At 40.0% G+C, this 17,014-nt stretch overlaps 1 protein-coding gene across 4 annotated transcripts in view; it reads left to right on the top strand.

The window, feature by feature from the left end:
• CRIM1 (cysteine rich transmembrane BMP regulator 1) overlaps positions 1–17,014 on the top strand; it is a 198,558-nt gene that overhangs the window by 107,791 nt on the left and 73,753 nt on the right. For all 4 annotated transcript variants that reach the window (XM_032178495.2, XM_032178499.2, XM_032178498.2 and 1 more), the window contains 2 exons: positions 3,706–3,827; positions 16,443–16,625. In XM_032178495.2, the coding sequence (XP_032034386.1) occupies positions 3,706–3,827; positions 16,443–16,625 (305 nt within the window). The remainder of the gene's footprint in view (positions 1–3,705; positions 3,828–16,442; positions 16,626–17,014) is intronic.

Genomic DNA, 17,014 nt, shown 5'->3' with positions numbered 1-17,014 from the left:
GAGGGTGCTGTAAGAAAAGTGTGGTGTGTGGGGGTTCAGAGAAGAAGCTGTTATCTGAGGTTGGCCTAGAAAGACAACTGGGCATAAGGGCTGGATGAGGAATGTGCAGAGGCCATTAGGGCAGGCAGTGCAGAGACAGCAAAGTGGGGACTTATTTGGAGAAAAGAGCATGACCGTAGCACTGGAAACTGAACGGAAATACTGGGAAACAGAATTGGAAAAGGAGTATATGGACTTCAGAGTGTTGAATGCTAGGCTAAGAAAGTGATACATAAAATGAGGAGTAATGGAAGATAAATTTTGACTGCAGAAGTTTGGGAACTGAGCCTTAGGATGGGTGTGGCATGGTTTGGGAGAGACAGAGACTTGGGCAGGGGGAGATTGGACTAGAACTGGAAATTGGGGAGAGGGCTTCAGAAATGAGGGGTAAGTGTTGAAATCAGCTCACTGCAGCGTTTCTCATGAAATGCTGTTTCCTCTGCCCCTTTTGTGTTCTCCTTTCCTTTGCTTGCTCCTTATCCAGAGATGGGGTTAAAGGGAGGGAAAGATTAGGGAGGACAAAAAGAATTAAAATGAAGAGAAAGAATGTGGTGAGGACAGTACAGGTTGCATGCGTCAGTTCTTCTGTAGTTCAGCATTTCCTCTCCATGACTCAGTAGAGGAAAATCTAGTCTCTTCTAGTGGAAAACACAGAGAACAGGAAACCCTATTTAAAATCAGGTCACTTGACTAAGCTGTGTAACTCCTGTTCCCATTGGTGAAAGGGAAGAATACCTCCTGCAGTGTGTGTTAACCAGAGAATCTAGAATAATCTTACTGAAGAATCTTTTAAAATTATATGGGACTCATATCATTTGTAGATATAACAGACTTCCTGGGCAAATATGGGTCATGATGGGGTCCCCTTTTGTTACCTGACAGAGTGAATGTAAACATACCTTCACTCACGTGAGTTGTATTATGTTGAACATAAGGAATTGCTGTTTGACCATTTCAAACTGCAAAACTGGCAGTTTCAGTAAGGTTTTAACCTAATAGATAGCTACCCAATAGATTGATATCTGACCTAAGCTCAGACTTTCACCTTCTGTGGTTCTTTCGTCAGCTCTTTCTTGATTAAGGTACTAATTTCAGGTTCAGGGGAAGCTGTGAAAAGTCAAAAGATGGCAACAGGTAGATCAGAAGGCTTTGCAGGGAAGGAAACAAGGAGACAGGAGCTGGGATCACACCAGCTAGCAAAACCAGGATCTTTATTATGCAGTCAGTTTAGTTGTAAAGATTCAGCATAAAACATTTTCCTTTCCTAGGTGGGTTAATAGGTAGTTGGATGCAGCTTCAGCTCTTCTATAGCCTGCTGGAGACAACTTGTAAGGGACTTCAACAAATAAAATAGGAATATTTCAATGTTAGGAAGACGTAATGCATCTAATGTTTACTCTTTGGGTGACAGGTACGCTAAAAGCTCACACTTCACCTCTATGCAATATATGTCCATAAGAAACTTGCACTTGGGCTCCTAAATGTATTTTTTAAATTGTAAATTTTTTAAACAAATGTTGGGAAAATAGGTCAAACATAAAAGGGGAAAAAAGACTTAATGGCAGACTTAGTCATGGTGTTCAGTGTGGTGCGACTCCTAACAGCCTAGCAGAGAACCCAGCATGTAAGTGCACATACATGTTCAGTAAAGGTTGTTCAAGTGTTGAAGGACAACATCTGAAGAGGTATTTTTTGGTTGACCATACACTCTGAGGTGTTTAGAATGATTCCCGGGAGCACATCTGTAGGCAAGAATGTGAGATCATAGACAATTTGTAAGAGAAAGTTAATCAGCTATTCTTGCGGGTTGCTTTCATTGTAATCACATCTACACATTGGGGTCAGGGTGTGGCCTATCAGTACTCTAGCCCCATTCATCTATAAACTCCAGAGAGTTTTAAGTTGTACAGAGTGCCAAGTACAATAAATGTAAACAATATGATGTTACTGTTATATCACAGCAGTATGATTATGTGCTTACCACTATAATGGCTAGGCATATAGGCATGAAAAAGTATGGGATGACCTTATCAGGCACTAAAAGCCCAGCTCACATTTACTCAGCACTAGAAAGTGGTTGTCCTGTAGGAATATAGCCTATGAATTGAGAGCTCCAAGCTCTGCTCACACAAAACAGGCAAACCTTTACTTGAAGCCATTGGTAGAAATACCATTATAGCAAAACCTGAATGACCTACCACCCTCTTCTCCCAGGAATCCAATAGAACCGTCACCCCACAGGGAAGAATCCTCAGAGAGCCTGCCTTGGGGTGATAGTGGGGTGTTTAAAGCCACCTTTCCAGTGGCTTTAATAGTCTTTGATGCAAATCTTAACCTAAAATAATTTCTTTTCTAGTTCCATGGTTAACTATAAATGGAATTAAATCTCTGGGCCTGATTATTGAGGTATTTGTGGACTATAAGCGTATTTTAATTTATTAAAGATCCAAAGAACAATAAGTGAACAAACCAATTACTTAAATAAGAAGGGGGGACAAAAGCACAATTAATGGTTGTGTTGATAGTTTTCCCTGCTGGGAACATTACCTCCCCTGATCTTGACCTCTACCGTAGGTAAATACCCACATACTTCCTGCCAGGATGTCTTTTTTTAGAATGCCTTCCTTTTACTCCTGTCAACCTGGGAACTCCCACTGTCATCCTCTCCACCCTCTGACCCATACATCTCTCCCCAGGGGAGTCCCAGGGCAGAAATCTAGCAGCTCTTTCCTCATCTTACATTCACATGCTGACACCCAGCTGCCCTAAGTTTCCTGTGTCCTGCCTCTCTTTCATTGTAGCAGATGCAACATTTTGTCTCCTCTTATTTCACCTGCCCATATTTGCCAGGCTTCTGTGTTTAGCAATTTTTGCAGCAGCATTGAAGTTAGGAGTGAGAGCCAGTACAGCCAGCTTGCAGCTCATGGAACACCCCATTCATGCATGCAGAGAGATCAATGCTCAGGTGGTAGCTTAAGATCCAAAAAATTAAGACTTTCAGCTTCCAAGATAGCTGTAATAAAGTTCACTTACTACAGCTTAGGCCCTCTTTAAAGAGCTCCTCAGTCTTCAGTCCGTTTCTTTTATTGTGCACAATCATAAATTAAATATTGCTCAAGATGAGAGTGGACTTAAGACAATCACACTGACAAGAAAATACTAAAAGCTAATAACTGAATCATTGAACCAGGAGTCAGAAAATCTCTGAAAAACACCTAAACATCAGTTGCAGCAAAGGAGCAACATGGGGCCATTTAGCACGGGAACACTCACTCTGTATTAGCCTGTGCAAGCATCGATTCACAGAAGAGCATAACAGACACATATGAAGATGTCCCTGAGTCAGCCAGAAAATGTTTGTTATGCTCAATACCAGTCTGGTTAAGTGAGAAATGAGGTAATGCATTTTAGAAATATTTCTGTCAAAATGGTTAAAGTTAAAAATTGGGGTGTATTTAAAGGAGACAAGCCTTAGTTATTTGAAAGCAAATTATGTTAGAACCCCTCCTGCCTTCCCATTTCCCAGTGACACCAGATAAAGGAGGCAGTGTCATATAGACCAGGTACTTTGCCACAGCCACTGCCACTGCCACTTTGTTTGTGGTCTCCCGACTTCTATGTTGTTGTTTATTCATGGGGTTTTCCTTCCCTTTTCTTTGGTTTCAGATGCGAGTGTCTCTCTGGCTTATGTGGTTTCCCCATGTGTGAGGTGGGATCCACTCCCCGCATAGTCTCTCGTGGCGATGGGACACCTGGAAAGTGCTGTGATGTCTTTGAATGTGTTAATGGTACGTGGGGTTTCTCTTGTTCTCAGAGAGTGTACATTTGTGCAGAAGAGGAGGAGGAGGGAGGGTTCAACTTAGCTGCTTCTGCCTTTTACAAAGCAGGGATTACCTTCAGGGACTTGCTGAAGGGCACTCAAAAAGGTTTGCTTAAGATCCACTGTGCAGTAAAGAAAGTTAGGTTAGGAACTATCATTCCACCCATCAGAAAGAGGATTCTGGAAATGTAATAGCAGATTGCATGTAGCTGTCATACTCAGCTGTGTTACAGAATTTCTAAAACTTAGGGATTTCAGGAAAAGGATCCTGGAGCCTGTGATAGTTCTCCTGCTGTCACTCAGTAACTGGTCCCATGGCTGTCGGGAGGTGACCTGGCTAAAACTACATTGGGCCTGCCACACTTGGGAACAGGAAAGACATTGCTCATCTTGTTTAGCATTTTCCTACTTAGAACATCTTTGCACCTGATCTTAGCCAGAAGGCTGAGAGGTGGTGGAGAGGACATCTTTAATCAGTGGTTGGTCACTGATAGCAGCCTGCTTTAGGCTTGACCCATGTGGCCCTGAAAAAGGATTCTTGGGTCACAAGATTCCTTCTGACAGAATCTGCCTCTCCCTTTCACTTTATATTGGAAGATTTGGTGTTTGGTGGCTTGATGTTTATTGAGTTTAGGTGCTAGAAGGAAGGGGAACCTACAACATGCTTCTGTACCAGAATATTCATTAACAAAAAATAAAATAATGAAACTCAAACAAGTTACATGTCAGTAACCATTCAGAGCATTATTTAGTCAATACTTGTATACACAGGAAGATGGAGACGGATTTGGAAAAATACAACAAAATTACACATAGAAATATTCGTATCAAATACTTCCTGTAGGAATTCCGATGTCATAAGGTTTCCTGCCCTCCCAAGGCAAGAAAGGTTATGTTGCAGTTGAGTCCTATTTGGTTGCATTCTGTGATTTTTAGGCCCGTGGCCACATGTTGTTTTTTAATGTTTATTTTTGCTTTGAAGAAACACTTGCAGTATGGCTTTATGGTTAAGAAAGAACACAGACTAGAATTAATAACCTCAGTTTGAAAATTGGGTCCTCCACTCACTAGCTGTGTTAACTTTGAGGAAGCTTCTTGATTTCCCTGGGCCTCAGTTTCTACATCTGTAAAATGCACTGAATAACAGTAAATTAAATAAGGTATTATAGGTGAACTACCTTGAAGTTTGCCTCAGATGTAAATAATCTCTAGTATTCTTATTTTTTGAGACAGAGTCTTGCTCTGTCGCCCAGGCTGGAGTGCAGTGGCACGATCTCGGCTCACTGCAAGCTTCGCCTCCCAGGTTCACGCCATTCTCCTGCCTCAGCCTCCCAAGTAGCTGGGACTACAGGTGCCCGCCACCACACCCGGCTAATCTTTTTGTATTTTTTAGTAGAGACGGGGTTTCACTGTGTTAACCAGGATGGTCTGGATCTCCTGACCTCGTGATCCACCCACCTCGGCCTCCCAAAGTGCTGGGATTACAGGCGTGAGCCACCACACCCGGCCAATAATCTTCTGTGTGCACACTTTCTATTCACATCCAGAGGCACAGTTCTGGACATTGAGGGTGGGGGATAGAGATGGTAAGGTTGAGCTTCCTGACTTACAGACCTTATAAATACAAGCATACAGGAAAGGGGAACAGAAAAAGTTCTGTGCACTTAAATCACCTCTCGGTGCTTCTCCCCATTCCGGTCATTATTTAGCCAGTAATCACATCCATTAAACACAAGCAAATGGCCAAGCAGACCTTTTTTCTGGAGGTGCTATGGTTTAATTTATGATAGGTGAGATTCTGTGAATACTTGTACCACTGGAGACAGAAATAGTCACTGCTTCACTGGGTTCCCAGCATCTCAGATATGCTTCATCCAGTGCTCATCACTTGGAAAATACTTATGCTCATGCCTGTCTCTCACTCCAAAATGTGAACTGCTGGAGGACAGGAGTCTGTCACATTCATCCTTGTGTCTGTGGATGTTACCCTGTTATCTGCCTCACAGAGGACACCCAGATTTTGTTGCATGAGCCAGTGAATGATCTAATTCGTATCATCTTAGTTCCCTCTAGAGGTGTCTGTTAAATGTCAGCCCATAAATGGGTTACTTTGTAGAAATCCTCCATCTATTTACTGCCCTACACTTTAATCTTAAGTCATTTGTCCCCCGAAGATATCATCTCTAGTAGAAAGATTTGCTGGTGTTTCCTATGGGTGAGGAACCGGAGTGCCCCTCTTCTCTCCTTGCTTCTTGGTTCTAGATACCCATGGGTCATGCCTTTCTTATCAGAACATTGACTTTATGTCTTGCTCCAGTCTGATGTGTCTCAAACTACTAATAGCCGCACCTCCACCTTAGCAACCTTGGGATCAGTCTGCAGGGCCTGTCCTCATTTATTGCCACTTATTATAGAGCCCTGACTTCTGGAATAGGATTTGCCATCTGTCATGAGAAGATGTTGAGTGGACAAAACATAGTCACTACATCTCTGGTCATTGCTTCTTTCTTGCCACCATAAACTTGTTGAGTGATGTTTGCTTTCTTCCTAATCCTGCGGAACTGTCTCTATTGATATATCAGTCATTCACCTGTAGAGGAGACTAGGAAACTAATACTGCAAAGATTCATAATGGTACAGAATATTGTTAAGAACATTCTGTCTCAAAGCTTGCATTTTACTTCTTTTGACATATACATTCATACTCGTACACACACATATATATTGGTAGATGAATGTGTTTGTGTATGTATATATAAATATACTTACCACCTAGTGTCCTGGAAAAATCTGTTGTTGTAAGGTCACCATTAGAAGGTATTACATGTCAAAGATTCATTATCATCACTTAGAAAAGCAGAGGTCTGTTTTATATGTATAAAAACACTTGCTTATCCACAGAGGATTTGAGGAAACTTTACAGTGAGAACAGATTCCATAACATAGTGGTAAAATATTTATGAGAAAGAAGAATCACAGCCATAGCATTGTAAGTAAAAGTTGAAAGTGAAAAATCAAACAGAAAGCACCCACAGGTATGTAGTCCATCAGTGCCTATGCAGTTGCAGGAGTTAAATGTTAAATTAGGCCCCCAGTTTTCTGGCCATCAAAGTGAAAAAGGAGATAGGGTCAAATACGCAACTCTTATTTTCAGAGAGAAAAAAGCCTGCTGGACAGGACGACTGTCTCTCTAGTAGAGATTTTTCATATGGAAAGGAATGGATTCCATCCCACTGAATGATGAAGTTGATCATGTGCTTAATTGCGTTAACACCACAAATGCAGAAACTGGTATCCTGGGGTTGTTCTCAATAAAAAGCAAAGGCAAAATATTAAAATACAACTCAGTTCCAAAAGGTCAGATTCACACAGCTAGACCCTAGGTGCTTGGAACATTGTTTCTCAATTTTGCAAACTGCCCAACATGGTGAGGTAGATCCAAAGACCCCAGTTCAGGAGACTGGGTAGAATGTTAACGTGACTGACCCCACATGCGGAAATGGATTATGCACTGCCGCTCTCACTTCCTATGCTGCCATCCATATGATCCATATGCTTATGTTTTTTTTAAGATCAACTTTAAAGTGAAAACATACAATTTTAAAATACGCAGAACTCGAAAACTCGTGAGTTTTGAAAACACTAGCCTGATGAGTAGGTGGAGAGAGAGCATCCTCCATAAATATTACTTTGTTTTTGTAGTGATTTTATTTTGTTGTGGCGGAGGGATGGGAGAGTTGCAAACCGGTTCATGACACTTTGTAACTGCATTCTCTGACAAGCGCCGAAAGTAGAGCTTAGGAGGCTTTGGCTGAACAAGATCCTTGTTATTTAGAAACCAGAGGAACAGGTGGTGTGATTATGTTCCTTTTATGTGAACTTAGAAGTCATCAAAATCGTCACCTAGAAATAGGACCTCCAAGCAGTGTTGTAACAGCTCTCCACCTTCGTCAAGAACCCGCTGTATGTCTGCTCCGGCCCACAAACAAATGTCCCATCAGCAGTCAGCTGGAGCTGGACGATGGCCTCTACTGTTAGATGGGTGTATGCTCTCCACTTAACACAGTACCCCCTACTGTCTTACACATGGCCCACCTCGTTCCTGGAGGCATTTGGGCTTGAAATCCTAGGTGTAGAACATGCAAGTGATTATTTGGTTTCTTAGATATGAGCATTTGTCCAACGTATGTACACAAACATCTAGATAAAATGGAATATCTTGGTTGGAATGTCGTAGCCAAAAGCTGACTCTGTCTGTATGACCTACTTATAAAATGTTCCCCAAGTGAGTAAATCAATTAGTCTGTAGTATTGTTATTGGGTATAAGCCAGTTGAAACTACCAGAAATATTTTAGCCTTACGGTGTTGAATACTGAACCATTAGTTCTGACAGCATAGTTAGCAGGACCAGGTGTATATTGAGGCTAGCCCCCATTCACAGCTCTAAACAAGTCATCAGTACAAAAGAGGAAGAGTACCCTTTTCCCAGTGGTGCCAAGAGTGGTGGGTGGATGGGGTGGGGATGGGAGCATTACTTGTGTATGGCACAACTAGCCAAACGCAATTTCAGGGGGTTATGAAGTAAGTTCAGAGAAAGGGGATCTGAATACAACTTAGCCTGTGTTTTTAGCCTGTTTTGTGCCATTTGAAATAGTTCTGTTTTGGAGCACTGTCCCTGTAGCACTCTGCTTCTCACGGCAGTATTAAAATGCAGCACTAACAATGAGGAGCCTGGATGAAGGTCATGTTGCCCCCCCCAGTAATTAGTTCCTGTTTTATTCAGACATATACGAAGGGCTAATAAAAACTGGAAGTAATCTTATGTTGGCCCTGACAGAATTTTCTGTAAGACAATAACATGTGAAATCACCATTTAAAGGGGAGCCGTACCCAGCGTCAGCATGCTCCTCATGTAAAATTTTGGCCTAGAAAATTCAGACCTGCAGCCTGTTAATTTTATTTTTATTTTTATTTTTTTTTTTTTTTTGAGACGGAGTCTTGCTCTGTCGCCCAGGCTGGAGTGCAGTGGCACAATCTCGGCTCACTGCAAGCTCCACCTCCCGGGTTCACGCCATTCTCCTGCCTCAGCCTCTCTGAGTAGCTGGGACTACAGGCGCCCACCACCACGCCCGGCTAATTTTTTGTATTTTTAGTAGAGACGGGGTTTCACCATGGTCTCGATCTCCTGACCTCGTGATCCGCCCGCCTCGGCCTCCCAAAGTGCTGGGATTACAAGCGTGAGCCACCGCGCCCGGCTAATTTTAAAAAAAACACTAGTACAGAAAACATCGATTAAGAACCCACTGTCTATATAGCAATTATGCTCGTAATGTTTCTAAGGACATAATGTCTTCTACTGATAGAATAATGGAGATATTCTGGCACTTAGAGAGAAATTCTCCACTCAGTATGTGTTTATTGAGCACCCCTCGTGTTCCTGGGGCCTTGTTAAGCTAATTTTGTTAAAGAGTGATACAGATTGTTGTAATCCTTTATAAGGGTTGTTCTCCTTCCCTTTCCTGAAATAGGATATGCTTAGTGTCCTCCAGCGTGTGCGCGCGTGCGCACACACACACACACACACTCACACACACACTTCCCCCTTCTCCCTGTGGGATAAGCCAGTTGAAACTAGCAAAAATATTTTTAGTCTTATAGTATTTAATACCGAGCCATTAATTATGAGAGTATAGTTAGCAAGACCAGATATTTATTGAGGCTAGTCCGCATTCACAACTTTAAGAACATGTCATCAGTATAATCAATAAAGGGAAAACGTAAGGATTTAAAAACACACAGAACTCAAAAACTCCTGAGTTTTGAAAACACTAGCCTGGATGAATAGATGGAGAGAACATCCTCTATGAATATTCCTTCTCTTTTCACTTTGGTTTTAATTTGTTTTGGTGGAGGGATGGGACAAGCTGCATGTTGAAGCTGCAGAGAGTTATCTAGAAGATTTAGCTATGAAAAGTGATGAAGGTGGCTACACTAAACAACAGATATTCAGTGTAGAGGAAACAGCCTTGTATGGAAAGAAGATGCCACCTGGGACTTCCATAACAAGAGAGAAGTCAATGCCTGGCTTCAAAGAATAGGCTGATTCTCATTAGGGGCTAATGCAGCTGATAACTTTAAGTTTAAGCCGGTGCTCATTTGCCATTCCAAAAACCCCACGGCTGTTAAGAATTATGCTAAATCTGCTCTGCCTGTGCTTTATAAATGGAACAACAAAGCCTAGATGACAGCATGGTTTGTTGATTATTTTAATCCCACCATTGAGACCTACTACTCAGAAAAAGAGATTTCTTCCAAAATATTACTGCTCGTTGACAGTGCACCTGGTCTCCCAAGAGCTCTGATGGAGTTGTACAAGATTAGTGTTGTTTTCATGCCTGCTAACACAACATCCACTCTGCAGCCCATGGACCAAGGAGTCATTTCAACTTTCAAGTCTTGTTATTTAAGAAAAACATTTCATAAGATTAGCTGCTGTAGATAGTCATTCCTCTGATGGATCAGAACTAAATCAATTGAAAACCTTCTGCAAAGGATTCACTCACCATTCTAGATGCCATTAAGAACACAGGTGATTCAGGGAAGGTGTCAAAATATTAACATGGAGTTTGGAAGAAGTTGATTCCAACCCTCATGAATGACTTTGAGCTGAAGACCTCAGTGGAGGAAGTAACTGCAGGTGTAGTAGAAGGAGCAAGTGAACTAGAATTAAGTGTGGAAGCTGCAGAATGTGACTGAATTGCTGCAGCCTCATGATAAAACTTGAAAGGATGAGGAGTTTCTTCTTATGGATGAGCAAAGAAAGTAGGTTCTTTAGATAGAATCTACTCCTGGTGAGGATGCTGTGACGACATCTTCACCAGATAAAATGACAACCAGGGATTTAGACTATTACATAAATTTAGTTGATAAAGCAACGGCAGGGTTTTAGAGGATTGATTCCAGTTTTGAAACAAGTTCTACTGTAAGTAAAATGCTATCAAACAGCATCACATGCTATGAAGAAATCTTTCGTGAAAGGAAGTGTTAGTCAGTGTGGCAAACTTCATTATTGTGTTATTTAAAGAAATTGCCACAGCCACCCCAACCTTCAGCAACCACCATCCTTATCAGTCAGCAGCCATCAGCATCAAGGCAGTACCCTCCACCAGCAGAAAGATTACTATTTACTGAAGGCTCAGATGATCGTTAGCAGTTTTTAGCAATAAAGTATTTTAAATTAAGGAATGTACATTGTTTTTTAGACATAATGCTATTGTATACTTAATAGACCTTAGCAGGGGTGTCCAATCTTTTGGCTTCCCTGAGCCACATTGGAAGAAGAATTGTCTTGGGCCACATGTAAAATACACTAACACTAATGATAGCTGATTAGCTTAAACACACACACACACACACACACACACACACACACACAGTCTTACAATGTTTTAAGAAAGTTTGCATTCAAAGCCATCCTATGCCTCATGTGGCCCGCAGGCAGCAGGTTAGACAAGCTTGGACTACAGTACAGTGTAAACGTAACTTTTAAATGCATTGGGAAGCCAAAAAGTTTGTGTGACTTGCTTGAGCTGGTCTGGAACTGAACCCACAATATCTTTGAGGTGTGTCTATCACCGTCCACCAATCAGTGTAGTTTGGTAGGCAGTAGCATGTACTAACAGTCTATATTACAAAATTCTCTTTTAGGAGTTCTGAAATATATTCAAGAAGGAAGGGAAGATTCCAGAACTTAGAAACATAAAGTTTAATTTTGCAGACACAAAACACATACAAAAATCACTAAAAAGGCACTTCTGTGCTTCATATTGGGAAGTACAAATTACACAGTAAATTATTTCTTCATAACACTTTTCTCTTCCACATCCACTTAAATCATCCTTTTGTGGAGATTGTGACAATCTCCACACTGTTCTGAGATTCACTTCTACCCCTGATAGGTGAAGAAGTAATTGGTCATTGCTCCACAAAAACCACAGGTAGCCTTTTTATCATATACTTTTCTGAAGCGTCTCTATAAATCTCTCTGAACATCAAACAGATTTCATTGTGTTGTGGACTTTTTTCACCCTTAAAGATTGATTGTGTTTCCAGGCTGTGTTTTTAGGATTCTCCATCTTTCTCACTTCTACTCCCTTGATCCTTGTGCTTTTGCTAGTGAAACCTAAGTGCCACTGTTCTCTCGTCAGTCCCATCCCCTCCTGCGTAAGCTTCTGCCCACCCTACCATAAAAACAAGTCCACTTGAAGCAGCTTTATTCATAACCAGAACCTGCCCTCCACACTTCCTCAAATCATGCACCAGGGTTTGTGGCTTCACCCAGATGGTAGCTGTGGTTGATCAACTCAACCAAATAATTAATATTGATTGGTCTATTTTTCTTAGTTTCTATGGATGTTCGTTTTGTTAGAGTACAGTATTTTGCCTCGCTCCACAGCCTGCAAATTTAATGTATAAAAGTACTCCATTTTCTATACTTTTTGGAACTTATAGTCTAGCTGCACAGTTCCTTTCAATCCCAACTCAGATTAGTTTGTTAGCTAAATGTATATAGAAGAATTCTGAGCCATGGTAAGATGATTCTTTTTTAACATTAATTTTCTGAAAAAATGTTGTATCCATGTAGCACTGAGGAAGGAGTTTAAACATTCACATGTACTACGTTGTGCACACATAAAATCACTGTCTCATTCATGTGACTTTAAGCAAATCATGTCATCTCTTTAAGTTTCATCTTCATTATCGAAAAAACTGGTATTAATAATACTCGTTCTGTCTTCTTAGCGGGGTTGTTATAAAATAAATATAAAGTAATTTTCCTCGAGTACAATGCAAATGCAAATATCCTTCAAATGCGGTAAAGTATTTTAGACATGCAAGGTGACATATTAAATGATTTGGAGACGGACAGAAAAGCCCACGAAAGATGGGGATATCATCATCCAGCTTTCACTGGCAGATTGAGCAGGGCTCATCACCTCAGGAGAACTTTCTTCAGCTTAGGAGTACTTTTTTTAAAAATAGCTTTAGGAGACATCATGCAGCTTACCAACTTAAGTTGTGCAATTCTATTGTTTTCAGTGTATGCTCAGAGTTGTGCAATCATCAACACAATCAGTTTCAGAACATTTTCATCAAGCCGTCAGAAAACTCCTGAACTGATTGCAGTCACTGCCCATTTTCCCCCAAAGCTCTCAGATCTAGACAACCACTAATCTACTTTCTATCTCTATGGACGTGCCTATGATGGATGTTTCATATAAGTAGAGTTATATAATACTAATACATTGTCTTTTGTGACTGGCTTCTTTCACTTAGCATAATATTTTCAAGTGTTATTCGTGTTATATTGCATGTCAAAATTTCATTTCTTTTTATGGCCACGTAGTACTTTATTGTATAGATACACTACTTTTTGTTTATATATCAGTTAACGGATATTTAGGTTCTTTCTTTCTTGGCTCTTGGGCTGCTAGGAACATTCGTTTGTAGTGCTTTTATGTGGGTATATATTTTCTTTTCTCTTGGGTATATACCTAGGAGTAGGGTTGCTTGATGATATGGTAACTCAAATTAAGGAACTCCCAAACTGTTTTCCAAAGCAGCTGTGCTTTTACATTCTCACTAAAAATCTATGAGAATTCCAATTTCTCCACATCTTCATCAGTGCTCGTTACTATTTTTTAATTATATCCATCATAGTGGGTGTGAAATGGTGTTCATTGCAGCTTAGATTTGAATTCCCCTAGTGACTAATGATTCGAGCATCTTTTCATGTGTTTATTGGCCATTTCTGTCTTATTTGAAGAAGTGACTGTTCAAAGGTTTGCCCGTTTTGATTAGATTATTTTTATCGTTTAATTATGGGAGTTCTCGGTACCAGTTTTTTTAAATCAGATATATGATTGCAAATACTTTCTCCCAATCTGTAGGGTTCTCTTTTTACCTTTTTGATGGTGTCCTTTTAAGTCCCAAAATTGATGAAGTCCAGTTTATCTGTTTTGTTCCTTTGTTGCTTATGCTTTGAATGTCACATCTAAGAAACCACTCCTGAATCAAAGGACACAAAGATTAACTCTTATGCTTCCTTCTAAGAGCACTATAGTTGTAGCTGTTGTATTTAGATCATAACTCTATGATTCATTTTGAGTTAATTTTTGTATATGGTGTGAGACATAGGGTTTTCTTCTTTATTCTTTTGCATGTAAATAATGCAAAAGACGTTCAACCTCAGGCCTGGCATGGTGGCTCACACCTGTAATCCTAGCACTTTGGGAGGCCGAGGTGGTTGGATCACTTGAGGCCAGAGGAGTTCAAGACCAGCCTGGCCAACGTGGTCTTTACTAAAAATACAAAAATTAGCTGGGCATGGTGTTACGCACCTGTAGTCCCAGATACTCGGGAGGCTGAGGCAGGAGAATCACTTGAACCCAGGAGGTAAAGGTTGCAGTGAGCTCAGATCACGCCACTCCACTCCAGCCTGGGTGACAGAGTGAGACTCTATCTCAAAAAAAAAAAAAAAAAAAAAAAAAAAAAGACTTTGAATTCCATTGAGCCTTGGCTGTCTTGTCAAAGTGTCTGTAAATGTGATAGTTTATTTCTGAACTCTCAATTCCATTGAACTATATATCTATCCCTGTGGCAGTACCACATAGTCTTGATTACTATAGCATTGTATTATGCTTTGAAATCAGGAAGTAGGAATTCTCTAACTTTGTTCTCCCTTTTAAGATTGTTTTGGCAATTCTGGGTCCCGTGCATTTTCATATGAATTTTATGATCAGCTTATCAATTTCTACAAAAGAGCCAGCTAGGAGTTTGATAGAGATTGCATTGAACATGTAGATCAATTTGGGGAATATTTCCATTTAAACAATGTTGTCTTTCAGTCCATGAACACGGGATGTCCCATTTATTTAGGCCTTTTTAATTTTTTGAAAATGTTTTGTTATTTTCAAAATACAAGTTTGCACTTACATTATTAAATTTATTCCTAAGTATTGTATACTTTTTGATGCTATTGTGATTGGAATTGTTTTCTTCATTTTCTGATTGTTCATTGCTAGTGTATACAAACACAATTTGGGGAGTTGCAATTGTACCCTGCAACCTTGTTGAACTTGTTTATACATTCTGATAGTTTTTTAGTGGATCCCTTAAAACTGTTTACATACAAGATCATGTCATCTGCAATTAGAGGTAGTTTTACTTCTTCCTTTCCAATCTGGATGCTTTTAATTTATTTATTTTTCCTAATTGCTCTGGCTAGAATTTTCATTACTATATCGAATTGAAGTGGTGAGAGCACACCTCATTGTCTTGTTCCTGATCTTAGGGGGAAAGCACTTGGACTTTTGCCATTAAGTATGAGGTTAGCTGTAGGATTTTTGTAGATGCCATTTATCCAGTTGAGGAAGTTCCGTTCTATTCCTAGTTGGTTGAGCATTTTTATCATGAAAGAATATTAGATTCTGTCAGATGCCAAAAACTGTGTCTATCGAATGATCATGTTGCTTTTTTTCCTTATTCTGTGACATGTTGTATTAGCATTGATATTTTGGATGTTAAACCAACCTTGAATTCTTGGAATAAGTCTCACTTGGTCATAGTGTATAATTTTGTTTATATGTTGCTGGATGTGATCTGCTAGTAATTTTTTTTTTTAAGATTTTTTTGTCTACATTTATAATATACTGATCTGTAGTTGTGTTTTCTTGTCTTGGTGGGAGTTATTTTAAATCAACTAAAATTAATGAATGAATGGAGGGAGAGTGTTTCAAGGCAGAGAAAAATTTAAAAATCATTGATATCATGATGAGACTTCTAAATATGGGACTATGAGCCCTTAGCAGAACATAACCCTGAAGCACAATGGAAAGAGCACAAGGTTTCAGTTGAAGAGCTACTGTTTTGGCTTCTGTTGTTTGCTGTATGACTTTGAGTAAACTACCTAGGATTTCCTCACTTTTAAACTCAGGATAATAATACCTATGTCAGACCTTCATTATGGGGATTAAGTGAGGTGATACATATAGAGAGTATTTTGTTAAAGGCCAAACACTATTAAAATTATACGTGTTTATACCATGTATAGAGAAAAAGAATTTAAGAGGGAGCACTGGAGGAACAGAATATCACCACTTCAAAAAAGACCATAATAAAATTTTTGAAGCAGAACAAAACCTAATGTGGAGGCAGGATCATTCATTTGAGATAGACAATGATTTAACCAAACAAATAGAATCACTTGAAAGTACATAACAGATATGTGAGTGTCATGGTCATAAAGTTTAGCTTTGTCTGGGATGGAAGGAAGTCAGTGTAGATTTTCCTAGGGGGAATTTCTATTCCTTGGTGTAAACTGGATAACAGTGTGTTTTATTTTATTTTGTTTTGCTTCGCTTTATTGTTTTCTGTTACATGAACTTAAATTGAGTTTAGTAAATTTCCATCAACTTATAACCTCCTGCTATTAGAAATTTTCTAGATGCTCTTTGAAAAACATCAAAGGACACAACTAAAAAATGACTACAAATATGCCTTGTTTGTTTTAACTCTTTTCAGATACAAAGCCAGCCTGCGTATTTAACAACGTGGAATATTATGATGGAGACATGTTTCGAATGGACAACTGTCGGTTCTGTCGATGCCAAGGGGGCGTTGCCATCTGCTTCACTGCCCAGTGTGGTGAGATAAACTGCGAGAGGTACTACGTGCCCGAAGGAGAGTGCTGCCCAGTGTGTGAAGGTAAGAAAAGGTGCTAATTACAGATTAACAGGAGTATACATGGTATAGAGTTCTAAAATCAAAATTGTCCTAATTCAGTCTCATCCAAAAGTAAAGGAATATTGAAGTTCCTTTTTTAGCCTTTTTTAGGACACCGTGGTCTGTCTTTTAGCATGTTAAAGCCAGATAGTGTGTGGAAATACTTCCCTAAAGGAAGCTATGCCTGGGTGTAGACAATGGGTCACCTCTTTCCACAGACAACGTGAGGTGTCCCAGAGATGTTTTCCGTTCCTCCCCTGCAGTTCTAGCAATTTCTCAGCAAGTCCTAGGGCAAAGCTTTATCTTCACCCTGGCATTAGAGCTCGCCACTTGCTCACCTCAGATTGCTCAGTTAGGATAATGTGGGCCTC

Source organism: Hylobates moloch, unplaced genomic scaffold, assembly GCF_009828535.3.
Source record: "Hylobates moloch isolate HMO894 unplaced genomic scaffold, HMol_V3 SCAFFOLD_15, whole genome shotgun sequence".
In the NCBI taxonomy this organism is placed as follows: domain Eukaryota; kingdom Metazoa; phylum Chordata; class Mammalia; order Primates; family Hylobatidae; genus Hylobates; species Hylobates moloch.
The sequence above is the reverse complement of the archived record's forward strand: the minus strand, read 5'-3'. Positions and strand labels throughout refer to the sequence as shown.